The sequence below is a fragment of the Betta splendens genome, chromosome 6 (assembly GCF_900634795.4).
Source record: "Betta splendens chromosome 6, fBetSpl5.4, whole genome shotgun sequence".
Classification (NCBI taxonomy): domain Eukaryota; kingdom Metazoa; phylum Chordata; class Actinopteri; order Anabantiformes; family Osphronemidae; genus Betta; species Betta splendens.
Genome location: NC_040886.2, coordinates 17,928,643 through 17,949,303, shown reverse-complemented (window position 1 = coordinate 17,949,303; position 20,661 = coordinate 17,928,643). Strand labels below are relative to the sequence as shown.

Genomic DNA, 20,661 nt, shown 5'->3' with positions numbered 1-20,661 from the left:
AAGCAGTAGACCTCCTCGTCCACGGTTTTGGGGCTGATGCCGTCGTTGAGCACGTGGCGCCGGCACACGCCGTTGTCGGCCGAGCCGCAGCTGTACAGGCCCTTGTCGTACATGTTCTCCACCACCAGGGCCACGTTGTGGTTGTCCGCGCTGCCGGCGCCGCCGCCGGCGCCGGTCCGCCCGCAGGTCTCGTTGGCGAGCAGCGGCCCCGTGCGGTACTCGGACAGCTTGGAGAGGTCGGGCGCCAGCGCGTAGATTCTGTTCACGGCGCCCACGTACACCACGCCGTCCAGCGCCACCATGTTCTCCACGGGGAAGTCGGCCGTGAAGCTGGGCAGCTCGTAGGCGGCCGCCGGGTCCAGGCGCCGCGGCTCCGAGGACTCACACTGGCCCCGAGCGCCGGGGCCCAGGACCCACAGCAGCACGAGGGCGCGGAGTGGGCCGAGATGCATCCTGTTCAGAAAAGGAGACAAATGAGTGGGTGAAACAGAGCGTTCGTCGACGGCGTCTCTGAAGAGGCCGAACGGTGCTGAATAGACGCAAACGGACACGAAGCCTCTTTTAGACTCATGGGATTGTGTCACTCACCACAAGCAGTGGTATCAGTCCTGACACGTCTATGGTGACACACATCTTTAACATCAGCCTCTACTCCCGAATGCGCTGGCCTCAGAGGAAGCAGCGCTCGCTCTGCAGCGCAGCCACACGACCGCGACGCGAGGCACAGCAGGGAATCACCAGAGCTCCAAGCACCGCGGCCTAAGTTTAGACGAGAGCCCCGGGACCGCAGAGAACGCCATTAGGCAAAATGATAAAGAACCCCTCAGCAGAGGGGAATCCACGGGGAGACGCCTTCAGCGGAGGAGGGGGGGGTGTCTGCATGTGGTTCAACATCCAGAACGTGAGCCACAACCAGGCAATAACATCCAGTAGAACTGTTCTCTCAAAGCCACAACCATGCAAGTCACGTGAACGCTGCTTTTTAGAGGAACATGGTCTGAGGAACATGTTTAAAGGGAACACGATCGAGAGGAATCTGGTCTGAGGAACCTGGTCTGGGGAACAAGTTCTAGAAGAACATGTTTTAGAGGAACACGATCTAGAGGAACCTGGTCTGAAGAACATGTTCTAGAAGAACATGTTTTAGAGGAACACGATCGAGAGGAATCTGGTCTGAGGAACATGTTCTAGAGGAAAATCTTCGGCGACCGCGTGGGGCCGGGGCGGGGCCAGCCGCTGGAGGCGGACCGGGTGGTGAGCCCAACCGGTGCTCAGGTGCTGAGCGTGGAGAGCAACGTCATCCTGTTCTTCGTGGGGAACTCGGAGGTCCCGGGGGCGGTGCCCGCGGCCGCCGGCGCCGCGCGCCCTCACACCATCTCCCTGCGCAAGATGAAGACCAGTCAGGACGGCTTCACCTTCTTCTCCGGCGCCGCCCACATGGACCTGATCCCGTCGCTGCGCGGGCGCTACTACCTGCGCTACGTCCACGCCTTCCAGAGCGGCGCCTTCAGCTACTTCCTCACCGTGCAGCAGGTGAGCGGCGACTCGCAGACGTACCACACGCGCATCGTGCGCATGTGCTCCTCGGACCTGCTGATCCGCCGCTACGTGGAGATGCCGCTGGAGTGCATCAGCACCGACAAGCGGCGGCGGCGCTCGGCCAAGGACGTGAAGGTGTTCAACATCCTGCAGGCGGCCCACGTGACCCGGCTGGGCGCCGACGAGGAGCTGCGCAGGCAGCTGAGGGTGGAGGCGGACGAGGACGTGTTGTTCGCGGCCTTCGCGCGGGGAAAACCCAACTCGCCCGAGCCGACGGCCAACTCGGCCGTGTGCGCGATGTCGCTGAGACACGTCAACGACATGTTCAAGAAGTACATGCAGAGCTGCAGCACGGTGGACCTGTACCACTTCACCGGCTCCGACAGGAAGTCCTGCTACAACAAGGTAGGAGCCCGGGTCGCACTTCTCGAGGAACCAAAACGGGACCCGTCTCACTGTAAACGGAGGCGTCCTCTATTTAGTGTCGTGGCCTCTGAAGCCTCTGAAGCCTCTGTGACCGTACATTAATATGCAGCTTGAACCTGCTTTAGTCTGATGTCCTCACAGGGTTTATGCTTTCAACCTTGGCTGGTACCGCTCGCATTCTGTGTCTTTGTCTAAGTGTCCTTGAGCAAGACACTATAACGTGTCCTTCTCCTCACAGCCCTCTGACCTTTGACCCCTGGAGTCACACATGCATGTTTGCCTTTGTTTTGTCTTCATGATGACATTTATGATCACATTTATATTTGCTGAAGGAAGTCCGAAATGTAATGGAATGAGACCAACATCAGGATTTGTCTGATTTGGCCCTATGGCTGGGCCCCGCAACTTGAAAGGCGTTTTTAGGGGTCAAGATGTGATTTTAGGGCTAAAGTTAGAATTGAGGTTTGGTGTGTGTGTGTATGTGTGTGTGTGTGTGTGTGTGTGTGTGTGTGTGTGTGTGACCTGCTTCACCTCCCCAGTCCCAGCTGGAGTTGTGTGTCTGTTACTGTGCAGGTTGTAAACGGTTCCGTTGGTTCTACAGTAGGAACATTTACTGCTCACTATGATGTCGTGAGTTCACACGCCGTTCACACCTCTCCACGTTACGCAGCGCTTGAAAAGCAGGATGAGTTTCATATCTGCAGGTCGCGCCCCTCGCTCGGATCGCAGCCAGCTCTGCAGAGAGCGGTGGCTGCGGCGGCACCGGTGCAGCCTGACAGCCGTCAGCGGTGCAGATCCACAGGGGGCAGCGAGGAATGCTGGGAGCGGGCGGGGGTTCGGGCGCCGCATATCTGACCCTCAGCGAGCCGTGATGAATGACTCAGGGAGAACAGGGCATCAGCAGCTGGGCGGAAGACCCCCCCCCCCCCCCCCCCCCCCCCACCTCTTACCAGCACCTGTGGGAAAGTGAAAGGTGCGTTAGGGACCCGTGGAGGGTTGATGTCCACCGGGGTAAAGTGGAGGCATCGCAGCAGAACCAGTCCGGCTGCGTGCGACCTTTACAGTCAGATACAAACCCATAAGTCAGAACCCGTCCACACGATCAAAGGAGCTTCTATCCTGCTGCTCAGATGACCTAACTGAGCCGTCGACTGGCTCCTAAAGTCTTAATCACTCAGAGCAACACTCCATTATCAGACATTCTTTCCTCTTGACTCACTTGATTACCGGCTGGGCCTGAGCCCCGACGTCAGCGCTGCTGCAGGTACAGGAGCATCACCGTGCCTTATAATTACCAGCAGGTTCCTCCTGCTTCTGATGTGGCTCCAACTCCTACGATACAAAGCCGTATTTTAACGCGGATGCATCACCGACTGCACTTGCAGATGTTTTTATAGTTCTCCCAGCTCAAACAGCCCAAACCAGAACATGAATCATCGGCAAACACACATGTGCCGTTTCAACACGGTCCCTGCTTCGCGCTTCCATCTCCAGACGCGCAGACGCAGCGGGTCAAGAGCTGCAGAGCTGCAGCCAAAAGAGCTTTTATCTGAAGATGTTTTCACATTTTTCTTTTATTGCTCAAAGCCCAACGTGTATCCTCTTGCCCTCAGCTGCCGGATTAAGAAACAACTGTCCATCCGACGCTCAGGCTTTAGGAGCCTAATAGATTTATGGTCGACACAGTGGCATATGGCAGGTAGACGCTCTATCAGGCAGTTTGAGATAAGCAGCAGCCATAAAGCTGTAAACGGTCAGAGCAGGAAAACTGAAGCAGGTCTGCCTCATTCCCGTCCGCTCCAACAAACAGCACGTGTTTGTTGAAAGGACGCTGAATGTTGAGTTTGCAGTAAGAGCATGTTTGAAGGCTTTAAGTGGGGGTTGTCAGCTGAGACGGGCCTCTTAGCTCCGGTACAGATGAATGTAGTAATGATGGAGCAGAGCTGCTGCTGGCGCTCCACTCTGTCCTCAGACGCCTCCCAGTAAACCATCCCACTGAACAGCTTTGATACAGTCCTGTACTGAGGAATGAGAGCTCTGAGCTCAGTCAGAAGAGACTTTGTCATTTAGCATCGCGGCACACACACCTTCCAACTGTTGATCTAGGCCCGTTATTGTGCTGTTGTTTGATAAGACCACTGTCGGCCCATTTGTGTGGCTAATGCAGCGCCATCGCTAACGCCTCACTCCAATTCCCATAAGTCTGTTGAGGGAGCAGGAACATTTGAGACTAAAAATAAAGAACAGCCACATTGGAGGTCAAAATTATCATGGGATTAGCATCGATTGGAGAAAACCCACCAAATGCTGATTGCTTTTAAATTGAATCTTGGCCCGGATTGATTATGGGGCGTGTAATATAATTCCAGCTGGGAGACGCTTTTGACCGACGGTCATTTTAATTAACTCGTCCGTTCTAATGAACAGGCTTTTAAAAGCTGGAGCAGCCAAACAAGCGGCGGAGCAGGAGGACGGACTCTATAGAAGACATTTGCATCCAGAGGACGAGGAATGTGTCCTGGCAGCGCTGGAGACGGAAACATGTGGCCTGCAGTTGCATCCTCAGCTGAAAAATAATTTTATATAATTTATTGATCCCACGTTGGGGAAATTAGCCCGTGCATTTAAACCGTCCCCCAAGGAGCGAGAGCCGGAGCCACTGAGCCACAGGCCGCAGGAGGAAACACCAGCAATAGAAGGCGTTTTACACAGAGCCGACACATGAAGCCACAGGCAACGAAGAGGACAGACCTCCAGCAGAACCGGGCCTCGTCATGCTTCGTCTCACTTCACGGGTTGAGCTTTTACCATGAAGCTGTCACGTGGAGTGTAATGTTTACTTTCTCATGCAGCGGTCGGCTATAAAACGCTATAGGCTGCATGTTTAAAGCAACAATCACTCATCAGGTGAAGCCCGTCGTTGGTGCGTGCGTGGTACTGACCCGCGTTGGGATGATTAAAGCTGCAGCAGTCGGACAATAGATGAAGTCAGAGCTGCTGATTCAGTGGCTTCCGTGTGGACGTGGTGCCTGTTAGACCCACAAGCCCCAGCCTGCATCACCCAGCTGCTGTTTGTTGACTCTCGAACTGCGTCGGTCCAATGCACGGAACAGAGGCGCCACCGTTATGACCTTCGAGCTGACGAATTAATAACAACCTGCACGGTTGTTGTGTTTTTATTTTTCCTGTGACCTTTGAACCCTGCGTAGAGCTGCATCATGTCCGTCTCATTAGTGGTCCCACATGCCCCGGCCTGTCGGTGCCGGCGCTGAGCCGCGCAGGTCTCCCGCCCTGTACAGGTAGCAGCGAAGAATGAGAAACCGCTTCCCGTCTCGCCCCGTCCCTCCGGCTTCACCTCCCACGTCTGAGCTGCGATTCAAAACAATGGCGGTGAAGACAGTCTGCAGGAAGAACAACACACACCCTGATCCACACGAATCCAGGCGTGCATCATCACCACAGGAAGGTCAATACAGGAGGAAATCTCAATTCAGTATCCTCAGGTTTTTAGATTCTAAACAAATCTTAGTTTTGTTAAAATGAACTAAATGTAATTGAAGAAACAAGTCTTTTGTGTAATTACTATTAAATACCTGCAGTTCTACGCAGCCCGCCATCGTTACCATGGCAACGTATGGAGAGGGTGTGTCTCATCTGGTAAAGTTGTGGATGTTAAACAACTAGAAAATAACTGTGACACATCGATATCTGACTCTCAGAGCAATGACACAGTTTGTTAAACCAAAACCAAAGGTCATCATGGGAAAAGGAGGAGGAGGAGGAGGGAGAACGTACAGTCGAACAGAGGTCCAGGTGTGTGTGTAACAGTACCTGAATCAGTGAGTGTAGAATAACACTCAGGCTGCTGAAAAGCTAATATTCAGATTTGGTGGATGAGGAGCGCCGTGCGCGCTGGAACCCGGAGCTGTGAGCGGCGTCGGGTCAGGTCTGCGACGGACGGTCGCTCGGCGCCCACGTCCTGCACGCGCGGCCTCGCGTTTCACAAGCCCTGGTTTGTTGAAGGTGACGCCGACGCCGTTGCTTCAGCGCCGCTGGAGCGTGAGGGGCTGCTCGCGTCTCAGGCATTTCCTCAGATCTGACCTCAGATCCTCAGACTAATCATTAGCTCGGGAGCCTTTTTCTCGTTTTGCTGGAAACGTTCGCGTCAGTCCTTCTGTGTGCACTTCTTATCTGTTCCACAGATAAAGTGGTAAATATGCAAACCGTTGAAGCCTGCAAGCTGTTTCCAATGAGCAGGCTGGGAAACCACCAGCAGTCAGTGGCGTCAAACTCGATAAGGTTCTCGGTGGAACCGACGCGTGGTTCTGTTTCCAGCTGAGGGATGAGACGCTCAGTTTGCCCCGGTTCTGCTGGCGTCCGCTGCAGGAGGCGTCCGGGTCTCGGCCCTGGAGCCGTTCCTGCCACGGCCTCCTCTCACAGACTGCTGCGCTGCGGCCTCGTGATCACAGCGCTCAGTGGAGCAGCAAACGACGCCAGCAGCCTGTGGCGACTGGTGCTGGAACCAGAGTTCATCTACAGGCCTCTGTGTTTATTTACAGACGGGGTTAATGACACGTTGACTCAAAGACAGAAACAAATGATGCTTTAAACGCAGGTTAACTCGGGTTTTAATTGTACAGTGAGGGACCAGTGCTTCGTGGCCTCTCGCTCAGCGAAGCCCAGGCATCGGCAGCAGACCAATGCTTTAACAGTGGCTTGGATCCACTGTTACCTGATGCGGCCTCTGTTCCACTGGAAGTGATGCGTTGACCTCTATCCACCGTTTGAACCGACTCCTGGACACACAGATAAGAAATCAGCTAATCCTCATCAAGCCAGAGGAAGGCTTCACTCATCCACTCATCCACTCATCCACTAATCCCCACACAATGAACCAAGAGCTGGATGTGTGCTCTGTAATGGAGCTCCTCTCACCTCCATGCAGGTTTGCAGGTTGGGGTTATCAATCACCCGCTGCCTCCACACGCAGACACACGGATCCTGAACCTGAAAAAGGAAACTTCCCCTTTTTACGTTTTTGCAGCTATTGGTTGTTTTTTTGGTTTTCTTAGGAAACTCTTGCAGCCTTTGGTGAAGCTCTGAAAACATCTGTCCTGGAGCCTGGAACCCGTATGTGAGCGTACGCAGATGCAGCATAATAATCCAGAGGCTTCTGCCTGTGGGTCCTTGATAAACGTGTGTGAGAACCAGATGCCAACGTCCAGGGCTTCTACTGGTGTGAAGACGCAGCAGCGGTCGTAGTGGAGCTTCTCTGTTTACCTGCATCTAAACAGGCCCGTGCTGTCATCTGGCAGCCGCTGGGCCGCAGTTCTCCAGCTGTTGTTTCCCTGCTCTCCTCATTGATGAGCCCCCCCCCCCCCCCCCCCCCCCCCCCCCCCGGGATCTCGTACCTCAGGAAAATGAGAAGCAGAGTCACTGAGCAGAGCTTTAAATGGTAGCAGGAGCAGCGGGAGGCTTCTGCTCACAGGGAAATCGCACTGTGAAGATTGTGCCAAGTGTCGGGATGGATTCCATTATTCCAGGCTGCACGGAGCGAAATTCTGCAATAATAACGCGTGTGCACGTCTTATCTCGCTCTGAATCACATGTGAGAGTCGCCGGCGCGAGGTCCCAGTTACGCTGACATCGTGAGTGAAGCTGCTTTTAGCTGCTGCCGATGACTGGAGTTCACGCTTTCTCCTTCACGCCTTCCTGTAATTCAGAGCACATGCAGGAGCTTCACCGTCTACGGCGAACGCCGCCGCGCTGAGATCGATCTGACCTCAGAAAGACAATGACGCTCTGAACAAGGTCCTGTTGGAGTGAAGCTCAGGCTCAACAGCGAAGCGCCTGCTGCCGTTACTCATTAGGCTTCAGTCAGGAAGAATCAGGAGCGGTGATGGAGGCTCATCCTCCACCTGCACCCACATTCACTCTCCTCCACCCACATTCACCCTCCTCCACCCTCCTCCACTCACATTCACCCTCCTCCACCCACATTCACCCACATTCACCCACCTCCACCCACATTCACCCACCTCCACCCACGCAGACCCCCTCCGACCCCCGTGTGCAGGACATTCATGCAGTGTGAACAGAGACTCCTTCCATGGAGACTCTCTGCTCGCAGACACGTTTGCTCCTTTTTCCTCTCCCTGATTTCGGGGCGTCAGAACGAAGCGTGCGCTGCAGCCAGTTGGAGCCGCGCGCGCGGCCGCAGCAGCTGTCGCATTCCGACGTGACCTCGGCGTAAACAAGTAAAAGTGTGCACCACACTGTTTTATGGTGTATTTGTTGCGGAGCCGGACTGGGCCACGTTTCTCCGCTGTAATGTGTCTCACATGTCTGGACTTTATGAAACACCTACTACAGCGGTGGTCAGATGCTCCCAGCGACGCGTTAAATCACTGTGAAAAACATTCTCCCCTCATATTTCATCTCACTTCTGTAAATGTGGGCCTGAATCAGGGAGTCGACCCCTTTAATGGCTTTGAAGTAACTTCAGCTACTGTGTCAGTCTGACCAAACTGTGGATTTAGAGGGTATTTCTGGAGAAGAATGTGCTGTTTAGGAGAAGTGGAATCAAAGAGGCTCTCAGACAGCAGAAATAGTGCTTTCTGGCTCCACTCAGCGGTCCGTCTTTCTCCCCCTTGTTTGGACTTGCATAAATCCCCAATTTCCCAGAAGAAGCGGGGCAAAAATATGGTGATGCATGCAGAGAAGAAGTTGCCTTGTCAAGCGTTGATGAAAAAGCCGTCCCCGACTGTGTTCACAGAGATTATGTGAGTCGGTTACTGGAGGCAAAGACGGAGGAAGAAGGATCTTCACTCACGTTTCACATCGTGGGGATTTAGAGCTGCTAGTCGAACACGATGCACACCCACACGCAGCCACGGAGTGTGTGTGTGTGTGTGTGTGTGTGTGTGTGTGTGTGTGTGTGTGTGTGTACGCTTGCATGCGTGTGTGTGTATGTGCATGTGTATGTGTGTGTTTGTGTGTGTGTGTGTGTGTGTGTGTGTATGTGTGTGTATGTGTGTGCATGCGTGTGTGTGTGTGTGTGTGTGTGTGTGTGTGTGTGTGTGTGTGTGTGTGTGTGTGTGTGTGTGTGTGTGTGTGTGTGTGTACGCTTGCATGCGTGTGTGTGTATGTGCATGTGTATGTGTGTGTTTGTGTGTGTGTGTGTGTGTATGTGTGTGTATGTGTGTGCATGCGTGTGTGTGTGTGTGTGTGTGTGTGTGTGTGTGTGTGTGTGTGTGTGTGTGTGTGTGTGTGTGTGTGTGTGTGTGTGTGTGTGTGTGTGTGCTTCCATGTGCAGGGAGGTGAAGGAAACGCAGCCAAAAAGAGAGGAAGGTAGTAAGTGAGGGGATGAATTGAAGGCTGAGGTGAATAGGTGAGCGACAGGGCAAAAGTTAACATTGGAGGGTTCAGAGGAAAAGTGGGGGAGAGAAATCCATGAAACAATACGACGTTATTCTCAGCGTGTGAGTGGAGAAACAAAAGCGTGTGAGGAACGGAGCCGTTTGTCTGCAGGGACGACAGGTTGAATGGAGAACCATTAGAAACGGGCTTTTAGTCGGGTCCAAACCAGCAGAACCTATAAAACAGAAGCTCCGTCACTCAGAGCACGTGAACATCAGCCACAGCCACAGAACGCAGTCTGTGCAGAGGAGAAAAGGCTGGTTTCTCTTCAAGCTGTTGCTTCAGTGAAGACCTTCGAGGCTCCGTGTGAAAAGCTGCATGTGTGCGTTTGTCCCGACTTTCAGCAGCTTCTCAGATGCCGCCACATTTTAGAAAGCTCCACTTTTCTGCATCACAAGCAGTTGATGACTTACAGACCAGTTAACCAGCAAACTTAACACCAGCTGTTCATTATCATGTGAGAGGTGTTTACGGCTGTGAAGAGGTTTGATTCGACTGAAAGCTTGTGTCCCGGACCCGTTCTCTGCTCAGAACCTCAGTATAAACAAAGCTGCCGTAGTCTGAGCACCGGGGCCTCGCTTCATCTTCCTAACTGTCCATCACACACACACACACACGCAGACACACACACACACACACACACACACACACACACACGCAGACACACGCACACACACACGCCCGCACACATTAACACGTGAGCGCATGTGTCTCCTGCTGCCGGACACCTGTGGACGTACGGCGCTCAATACGGACCACCGAGGGTCCGGTTGCAGAGCAACGTGCAGCCCGGGTCCAGGTGGAGCTCAGCATGTGGAGCTATGTTGTAACAATGCATTCCACACACACACACACACACACACACACACATACACACACACACACACACACACACACACACACACACACACACACACACACACACACACACACATGCTCCTTGCATTCCTTTGCATTTCACTTTCTCTTTAATATGCATTTCCACACACCCCGATGACAAACGAACCGCTCCGCTGTCTGGAGCGAACAATTGCAGCAGAGGTCAAAGGTCAGTTATTCCAGTGAGGAGCCAGCTGAGCAACGAGCAGCGAGACAGACGCCACGAGTCGGTGCTTGTGTGCAGGTCTAATGTGGCCTAAGTCTCCGCGGCACAAAGTGTATTTTGGTACGAGGCCTTTACTATATTTGCACGGCGGTGACAGTGTTTGCATCCAGAGCCTCTGCAGCTTAGAACTCACACAGAACTCACCGGGGGCCACAGCTCGAGTATGAAAATGACATTCAGCCGCACGGATCGCCTTTCAGCCCCTCTTGACTCTCCTGAGCCGGGCCGCGGGCTTTGGGAGCTCCACGGCCCCGAAACCCTATAAGCACCCTGTTGTTTGAGGACAATGGCTGCTGGTGGAGTCTGGAGGTGTACAGTGTCTCCAGATCTGCCCCTCGGTGCTGATCTGTGGCACCAGCAGCCGCTCCTGTCGGGTCCCTGAGTCTGAGGAGGCGCACGTTTGTTTAGACACTGATTCACTCCACTTGTGTGGTTGTTGAAAATGAACCAATTAATGAAATAATTAGGAAACTCGGACTCGGTGCCGAGTCAAAGCCCGGACGGCAGCTTCAGACGTAGCCGCCCTGCTTTCACTGCCGGACCCTGAAGGGTCTCCCCTCAGCGCCAGGAATGCCTCCACGACCCTTTGTAATTCTGCTGCTGGCTTCAACAAACACTCCAAAGTCCTGTTTGTTTGCTGTGAAAACAGCCGGCCTGTGTTTGAGCCGCGTGGCGTCGTCTCCAGCGACGCTGCTCTGAGCTGCTCGACCTGTTCGCTCATCATAAGCTGAATCTGAGAGAGGCTCAACGTACACACGACTAAAGGCGGATGTTGCTCTTGTCTTGGATTCATATTTCCCTGCGTTTCTGTACCGTCGTCCAATTCAGTCCATTTCTTTCACAACTGTTTTTGTGCTCGTCGGCTTCCAGCTTTGTGTTGAGCATTAAAACATCCAACCTTTCAGCCAAAGTTGAATCCCTCCCCATTTCATTTGACTTAAAGGTTTGGACTCATTGACAGGAGCCAATCGCCTCAAGGACATTAAATTGACCCTTCGCGCTGGTGTGATCCAGATTCTGGTCTTGGATCTTCCTGCTCCCCTTCCCTCTTTGTGCTCATCCTGTTTGGTCGGAGCCAGGGAGACTTCAGGATCTGTAAATGATTAAAATACAAACTGTGTTTGATTAAGTCAAAGTGCACTAACGCTGGGCCAGTTTGTATAAAGGAATCCAGAAGCCATGATTATTCCACCTGCCCCCCCCCCCCCCCCTCCCTCCTTTGGGAGTCAGTGGAGATGTCATTATCCACTGAAGCTGTGAAAACAGAACTGGTCAAGCAACCAGGTCAAGGACCTCAAGAGGCCTCCCACCCTCTGGGTCATTAATAATTAATGAAACCTGACCGAACACACAAGGAGCCAGAGAGCCGGAGAGCAGGGACAGCCCGGAGAGCCCGGTGAGGACGGAGAGCACGCGGCTCGGCTCCAGCTCTCACTCCATGCTCCACAGACTCCAGACACAACAATCCTCACGACCCAGCGACGTTTGAAAACCAAAGTGGAGAGCGAGGAGCTGGAAGTGGAGAAGGAGGCAGATGGGGGCAGAAGTGGGAAAAGTGGGGCTGGGCAGTAGGAGAGAGGAAATAAAAGAATGGAATGAAAAACAGCCCGAAAGTCGGCGCGCCGTTTCCCATGAAGGCGTCGCCGACAAAGAGCGTCCGCGCCCCAGAAGTGCTATCACACCGAGACTCCATTACGAGCTGCGGCTGATGAAAGAGGAGCTAAGGGAGGCTTAGGCGCTCCGGCTCCTCGCCCTCCCCCACTGAGCCACATATGAAAGCAGATAGCTCAACATGATATTAGAGAACAAGCGGAGCCGCTCCAGAAACAGGCCGTCTTGTGATTTGTCATGTGCTGTGTTCTAGCGCTGCCTTTCCAGCGTCCATCATCTCTGTGTGTCTCTGCAGAGTTCCTCCGATGGCTGCGACCCCCACGAGGGCATCCACGAAGGGAAGGAGAGCAACTACCGCCTGCAGGTGACCCAGTTCGTGCAGCGGCTGGAGTACTGGCACAAGGAGCTGGCCAACACGCTGGTGACGTCCATCAGCGTGGCGCCGGTGCACGGCCGCGCGGTGGCGTTCCTGGGCACGGCCGACGGGCGCCACATGCAGGTGAGCAGCGTCCCCAGGCTTCCGCTGCAGCTCGGAGGCCGAGGAAGTCCACCCGTCGGCTGCAGGTGGAGCCCTGACTCACCGCGCTTTGATGTGTGTTAGCGGCGCGTGGTCCTCGCTCGAGTAAGCGAGTGTTTCTGGAACACAAAGAGCCAAAGAGGTGGAAAAAGGGGCCGACAGCTGCAGGGATGGGGGAGGAGGGGGGAGGAGGGGGCTCACGCCCAACAGCACGTTACTGCTGAACCACGTCCCCTCGCACGGCATTCTCTGCTGAGCGACGCGAGCGTCTCCTGCAGCTGTTGCTGTGTGTATCTCCAGCATTAAACCCCCCGTCCTGCCTGCACCCCCCGCCCCCACCCCCCGCCTGCACCCACGTCTTTCTTGTGGTCGGCTGAATGGGCTCAAGTTCATGGTTTTAGCTGAGGGGTTTTGGAGCATGTGAAGAGGAGACCAGATGTCCTGCACCACAAAACCAACGCTCCTCAAAAGACGTCTGAGTGTTTCCCATAGAGAAACACCTGAATGTGGTCAACCTGCTTCAGATACAGCAGCACAACAGGTTCCAGTGCAGACCCATTTACATAGAAATGACTTGATTAAAACAGGCCTGGGAGATAAAGACACAGTTATAGAAGGATCCACAGAAGAAAGTTTGACCTGATGTTCGATAAAGACGTAAAAGGAGGAAACAGAAAAAGGTTTCTTTCATTGCTTTCCAGGACGCAGTAAATGAATGTAGTTCTTTTATGACCACTTTTAGCTCAGCCAACGTAATTAAAGGGAAAAACAAGTGAGAGTATGAATCCAACAATGCAGCGAGCAGCCGGTCGCCTCCCGCCTCCTGCCCTCGGTCCAGCGGGAGGCGAAGCTCGGCTCATTGTTGCCGGAGCTCCGCTTCCCCTGAGCTCCCACTGGAGGACGGAGCGCGTTGTTCCCGACGCCTCGCTCCTCGACTCGGCCGCTGTGGGAATCACACAGTGGCCGTGTTTATCAGCAGCGACTTCCCGCCGGCCGCTTAATACAATAAGCTGTAATTTACACAGCTATTACCTCCAGAGAGATGCCCGTTGTGTGGACTCGTCCCCGGAGGAAAGCCACCCATTATACTGCAGTTACAAAGCTGACGTTGATCATGAGGCTCAAACAGTGGGAGGAAGACGATGCAGCGACGCAGGGTCTCAGGGTTTTAGTCCAGAAGCACAAACACCTCCAGTTATGTTTTCATCCACTCAGACGTCCAGAACGTTTAACTGAATGTGAAATGATATGAACTTGTGGTGATTGTCTGTGATTTATAGCTCTCAGCTGCTGCTAACTGTTCTCCGTCTAATGAGAACCACATGTGTATCTGTGATTGGGATTAAAGGATGAGCGCTCCCTGATTGTTTTCATATTAATAGTCAGAGGTGGAACCAGAGGTCGTGTAAGTAGGTTCGCTGACAGACGCTCTAAATATACAGTTTGCTTTTCAGCTTCGCTTTAGGACGAGTCAATTTATTTCAGAGTCTCCAGTGCTCGTTGTGCTGAAGGAAACAAAGTCTGTAGAGACAGAGGTTTGAGGAGAAACCCCGGAGTCAGAACGAGCCCAGACCCAGTTTTCCATCAGGACGCGGGTCACAACCCGTGACTTCAAAGGCAGCTGCTGGAGCTGAGCCCCGGTTCTGCAGGTCCAGCCCCACTGGTCCGGTTTGACGCGGTAGTGGGATCCATCACACATACTGGGACGCCCTCGCAAGAATCATATCTCCCATCAGTGCAAATCTACACAACGAAGCCATTTAAAATAGGCCGGGCTGCAGTGAAAGTGTTACTTTGGGAAGGATGACACAATCTGGATCGTATTCCTACTACCTCCCAGTTGGGCTTTGGTTCGGTGCCAGAAAGATTTGTTGATGTCTTCCAGTTTTCTGTCCTCCAGGCTCAGCTTGTCTTCTTTAATTCTTGTTGTGCATCAACATCCAACTGTGTGAGGTGTCCCAGATAAACAGAGCAGCGACGTGAAGCGACCGGTGTCCTCATCCGACCTGCGGAGCTAAAACCACGTGTTCTCCCTGCTCTGACAGCGATGTGGTCTCTCTGCTCTGACAGCCACGTGGTCTCTCTGCTCCAGGTGCTGTTCTCCAGGTCGGCCTCGCCTCACCTGGACATCCGTTTGGACCGGAGGCCCGTCACTGCCAGCCTGCCGCTGCTCCACGGCGACGGCGGCGGCGCTCTGCTGGTGGCCTCGGGGAACAAGGTGAGCATGAGCCGCGGGGCACGGCTCCAGATGGCTGTAAACATCCACGCAGCTGGAACATGTGGATTTGTCAGTTTAAGGAAACATTTGAATGAAAGCGAAGGAACAAAGGCGAACATGGAGCGGAGCCAACAGACAAAAGGGAACATGCTTCGCCTCCGGGGCTGTTTCCTCTTCATTTCCATTAGTTTCACAACTATCCTGAGCAGCTTGTCTTTGAGCTTTGATTGTCATAAGAGGCCTTTTCCTTCCCTCCAGATCACTAAGATCCCTCTGATTGGCCCTGGCTGCGATCAGCTGACCACCTGCACTTCCTGCTTGCTGTCGTCCAGAGTGACTGAATGTGGCTGGTGTGACGGACGCTGCACCAGAGCGCATCAGTGCCCGTCCTCCATTTGGACCCAGGACTACTGCACTCCTGTCATCACCAAGGTAACTCCAGCCCCGGCGTTGCCATGGTGACGTCATGGCAGCAAGGTCACAGTCGTGTAATCAGTCATCGGCCTCAAATATAAAACAAGTAGACGATGGAGTTACTTTCTTCCTGTGATTAATCTTCACTACTGAGTTCACTCCCTCTTCAACACTAAAAGCAACTTCAGTAACTTTTTAGCTCATTCCTCTCGTTCCTCAAACAGCTCAACTATTGTGCAGCGTTGACTTTATGAAGGTCGTGTCTTTGTCAGAGCTCAGTGGTGGGTTTAAGGTAAAAGGCAGAGTCTCCTCCCTGCATCAGCCCAAACAGAACAAAAGCCCGTTCAGACTCCATAAACCAGCCCTTCAGCTGAGGTGATGGTAACGGTGTGTGTTGGAGAAGCACAGAAAGGCCTCATGGCTGTTTTAAAACACCCCAGTCAAAGCATGAGACGAGGTGGAGGCTCAGCAGGAGAAGCAGGCTGAGCGGAGGCTGGGCCCGGCTCAGTTAGAGGTTCTGCTCAGGGTTGTCAACGACACGGCAGCTGGAAGCTTCCAGTTCCAGCAGATGCTCCGATCACAGAATAACCAGGCGTCTCCGCAGGTGTTCCCGGCCTCGGGGCCGGTGCGAGGCTCCACGGTGGTGACGATCTGCGGACGCAACTTTGGCTTTGACAAAACGGAGGCGTTCCAGGCGTCCATGGTGTCGGTGGAGGTGGATGGAGCTCCCTGTAAACTGCCCAGACAGCAGCAGGGCATCAACAGCAGGTGTGTGTTCCTGGTCTGCCTTTGTGTGCAGGCATTTAATGAGCGTCACAAACCCAGAGAGGCAGAGAGTCTGCTGCGTGGCCCGTGTTTACGCTGGCGTCCTGTAGAACCAGGGCAGGTTTAATGGTGCTTATTGTGTTGATGGAGGAATGTTAAGGAGCCCCCTCCTCCCTCCAGTCTGCCACACTCAGCACATGACTTCCCTAACTCACAAATTGCTGGGAAAAATCTCTGCAACCAGAATTTCCACTTTCTCAAATCCACTGGGACCGTGTTCCATTCAAAAGCCTCTTTTGCTGCAGCAGCCTCATTACAAATTAGGAACAAAAAAAAGAAAACGCAGCGTCCTCCAATCCCAGAGGAAGATGGCTGCGAGGTGCATTCCTGCAGGGGCATAGACCATCATTGAATTAGGCTAAATGCTGGGTGGCTGAGCATAACAGTGTGTTTGTGTGTGTGTGTGTGTGTGTGTGTGTGTGTGTGTGTGTGTGTGTGTGTGTGTGTGTGTGTGTTTGGGGGGGGGGGTCTGTTAGGTGGACTGAGCTGCAATGCCTCCCAGCGTTCAGTGGGAACTTCACCCCATCAGGAAACATGGTCAAAGTCATATCTGGTCAGAAGACGGCCAAGATGGAGGGCTTCTCCTTCGTGGTAAGAACCGGTCGGTCAGACACATCTGATCAGCGGCTTTCACGGGTTAAATGTGGTTAATTGTCTCTGCATCTAGAACCCGATCATCCACGAAATCTTCCCGACATTCGGGCCAAAGTCAGGGGGCACCATGCTGACCCTCAGAGGAAGCTTCCTGGACGCAGGAAACAAGCAGGAGGTGACTGTGGGGAAGGCGGCCTGTAAGATCCAGAGGTGAGGTGGCTGCTGGGAGCCGCGTCTCATGCACAGCTCATATACAGCTGCTCCGCCCTGTGTAGACTAACCTGCCGTCGCCCCCTCAGCCTGTCGGCCACCATGCTCACCTGCAAGACGCCGCCGCACGCCGAGCCCTCGGAGCAGCCGGTGAAGCTGACGGTGGACGGGGTGGAGGTGCTGGCGCCGCTGCCCTTCACCTACAACCAGGACCCCATCATCAACAGCATCCAGCCGTCGCGCTCCTTTGTCAGGTTGGACCCCCTCGCCCATCCTGAGGCCTCGTAGGCGCTGTTTGAGGTTGCTCATGCTAACGGCGGCCAGTAATGAGCTGCTCACTGTTGGTCAGCGTCAGCTCAGCTTCTTGTCTGTCTTCGCCTCAGAGGAGAGCGAGGACAGACAAGGTGAAGCGGCCGATGTCTGTGAATGAGCTGAGACAGATTAATGCTCGAGTTTTACCGCAGCAGGAAACGAGTGGGAGGTGACGAGCGGCTCCGCGGCTAACGCTAGCAGCAGATCCCTCCCAGCGGGGGTCCACTGTGTCTGGTGCTGATGCTAACGTGCGCTCTCATCCTGCTCCCGCAGCGGAGGCTGCACGGTGGCGGCTCACGGCTTCTTCCTCCAGTCCGGCCTGCAGCCCCAGATGGTCCTCACCACCGGCCAGGATGCAGCGGTCTTCCATGTTGTAAGCACCACCCGCTTCTAAGCCTTTAGCCATCATCTGATTTGCAAAGGGAAGTGATGTTTTCACAGCCTGAGGTGAGCTGGAGTCAGGGTCAAACACTTACACTGTTGGCTTATTTCCCCTTTGGGAGTTTACTGGAGGATTTCTGGGGGTTTTCCATCAACTTGTGCAGGTTTATGGAATGTAATTGAAGGTAATCGTGCTCTGGTGACGTGTTATTCATGTCAGAAGGTACATTATTACTGCTTGCATCTGTTCAAACATCACCATGACGTCATAAATACAGGTTTTTTTGTAGTGTTGCAGTTCCTGAGAGAAAAATCGACATGAAAGTGCCAAAGAAGCGCTTTAGCTCCTGGTTTAGTGCCCGTGTCCGCTCAGGTTGAGGCGTAGACGAGCAGCAGGAAAAACGAGAAACTAAACTCTTCGTCTTCGCCGTCGCTCGCCTGGTTTTGTCGTTAGGAGTTTAGAACAATGGGAATCGGCTACAGTGTCAGACGAACACGAGAAGAAAGGAAATGGAAAATCCACATCTGTCGGATCCAGCTGTCAGCTCTCAGTCACACACAGTAGCGAGGATGCTCTGGCCTGGAGCAGCAGCCTGGAGGTGTTTTAAACCTCCAGGCTCCGTCTGAACCTGTAAAACATCTGCAGGAGCTGGACTTCATTTAAGATGTCAACCAGGTCATAAGTCAGAGGAAGCAGGATTTTAATTCACAGGGCATTTGAGGTTTCATTAGGGCCGTTGACTGACATGAGGCATCGCATCCTCCTCGTGCCTGCGTATTCTATTACCTGAACAGCAATGAGCACAAAGTCACCTTCCTCTGCCTCCAACGCAGCCCAGAAAATAATGGGTTCTGTGGGTTTAACTCCAGCTGATCTCTGCTGGAACTGAGCTGACACAAAGGCAAGTTTGCTGTGACTTTGACCAAGTTTATCTGGTGCAGCGAGACTTTTCACTGATCCCCTCCTTTCATTTTATCACCACCGCCTAAATCATAGCACAGACATAATATAACACTAGAAGGAGCAACGTTCCAGCACAAATGTTTTCATAGGACTCGCATGCTGACTGTCGTCCCACCTACGGGCGCTGGGATCACGGGACCACAGCTTGGGTTTCATCAGCTGCTGCTGAAATGATGCCGCAGACTTCAATGGAAATAGAGAAACCGTTAAAGTGCACAAACCTAATGGAAAGACGTTGTCGCTTAGATACTAGAGGCTCTCGACCTGAACGGTGCCGTCTCCGATCACGGGCCTCATGCGGCGACGCGTTGCTCGGCGCGGCTGAAGATGAGACGTGTGTTGTTCCGTGTGTTTGCCTTTGAGAGGCGGTTTGGGAACAAGCAGGGCTTTGTTACGATCTTATCTGTGGCGCTGAGGCACGCGCTGCTGCAAGTTAAGTCAGGAGCAGAATACGCCCAGCGACACACACACACTAATGGAGAACAAAGACCTCCACCTCAGGGCTCAGTCACAGCCTCAGCGCTGAGCTCCCGCTCCTCCCAGCGTCGCTCAGCTTCCTTTCCCTGTTCTGACTTCAGGCTGGTGGTGGATGAACCTCAGCAGCAGAGCAGAGCGAGCCCTGAGGCGTCTGCCTGCAGCCGCTATCGGCTCATCTGCTGCCGCCAGCGGTTGCTCTCAGCCTTATCTGTCAGATTCTCCAGCGGCGCTGCCTGAGGTCTGTGTTTCCTCACAGGGACGTTTGCATCTGGATCAGCTGGAGGAGGCTCATTCTGGATGCAGGTTCAGTTGAACTGTTTTTTGAACGGCCTTTTTGTGTCAATGTGACACACGACTGGGTCTGTTTCACCTGACCCACACAGGACACGCTGACACAACAGACACACTGTTGCTACGGTTACTAATTTAGACTGAAGCCGCGCTAAAACCATGCAAATCATTTTTTAGCAAATTTAAATTTTTCCGTGCTGAAATGTGAGGATCGATTCGTTGATCATCGATGGATGATGTCTGTGGGCAGCAGCAGACTGGAATAATGCACCCATCCCCTACTAGAGAGCGAGAGCACGAAGCCAGCAGTCTGTATCAAATAAGTCTATGGCCGCTAATGGTTTGGGATGGGATCGTGCCCCATAGGGCCCCAGCTGTCGCCTGTTACATTCCTTCCAGTAAACGGGATGAGTTAAAGCTCGGCCTGGGAAGGGACAGCATAAGTGTCTTATTGTCTTAACTCCTCAAAACAAGGCCAGGATCCTTCACAAACCAACATCGCAGTTGTCAGTGCCAGCACCGCGGCATTCTGGGTAATGTGAGCCAGTCACGCCTCCAGGAGATGTGTTCCCAAATCAGGACTACGCTCACAGTTGAGTGTGGGCAAAAGCCTCAGCAGCCAAATTATGTTCTGTTCTGTCAGACGAGAATCTCAGATTTTCAGAGTTCAGGGATCGGAGCTGGAGCCGGGGCGTAAAAAACATGTTGACTTGATATCTGAGTCTCAGATCTCCAGCGAAGCCTGGTCTCAGCTTTCCCACAAAGATGAAAGAGATTTAGTAACTGTCCGTGGTGAAATGCTGGCATGGCTGGGAGCGGGGGGGGGCTGCAAACACAAGCAAACAACACAAGCAGCCTTTCTCCTCCGTCTCATGCACTTCGCTGTAACTGACCACACACCTGTCGCTGCGTTCACGGATCGGCCTCTTCCTATCGGACCCAGCGGGCCGAGCCGCTCCAGCTGACACCTGAACGCCTCCCTCCTTTCCCATGCGCCCCGGGGGGGTGGGCACGCTCGGCTTCACTGGAGCACAGTCAATGAGTAACATTTTCCCCTCCGCCGGTGCTCAAGGTGCTGCAGCAAGTACAGACAATGGTTCATCACGAGTCCCTGATGTGATGTCATCATCCTTTCTTCTGGTTTGTCCCGACGTGTGACGTTTAGAAGCTGCAGTGGTTGTTGTGATTGGAGGAGATGCCTCCGTACTGGACCTGAGCTCCACTGGAGCCTTTAAAATGGCGGCCTCAGCCGAGGACGCAGACGTCTGCAGCCATGAATCAGCGTCGATGTGACAGCGCGCGTACGTGGGAGCTTCGTAGTGACTGGACCTCTTCACAGGCCGTTCCGCTGACGCTTG

At 53.6% G+C, this 20,661-nt stretch overlaps 1 protein-coding gene across 1 annotated transcript in view; it reads left to right on the top strand.

Annotated features, from left to right (window-relative positions):
• Nucleotides 1-1,256: 1,256 nt before the first annotated feature.
• The window catches only part of met (MET proto-oncogene, receptor tyrosine kinase), a 33,902-nt gene continuing 14,497 nt past the window's right edge, over nt 1,257-20,661 (top strand). Inside the window, exons 1-9 of the mRNA XM_029154062.2 lie at nt 1,257-1,944; nt 12,396-12,599; nt 14,710-14,835; nt 15,094-15,267; nt 15,854-16,017; nt 16,551-16,665; nt 16,742-16,878; nt 16,968-17,132; nt 17,464-17,563. Coding sequence (XP_029009895.1) covers nt 1,390-1,944; nt 12,396-12,599; nt 14,710-14,835; nt 15,094-15,267; nt 15,854-16,017; nt 16,551-16,665; nt 16,742-16,878; nt 16,968-17,132; nt 17,464-17,563 — 1,740 coding nt within the window. The 5' untranslated portion in view covers nt 1,257-1,389. The remainder of the gene's footprint in view (nt 1,945-12,395; nt 12,600-14,709; nt 14,836-15,093; nt 15,268-15,853; nt 16,018-16,550; nt 16,666-16,741; nt 16,879-16,967; nt 17,133-17,463; nt 17,564-20,661) is intronic.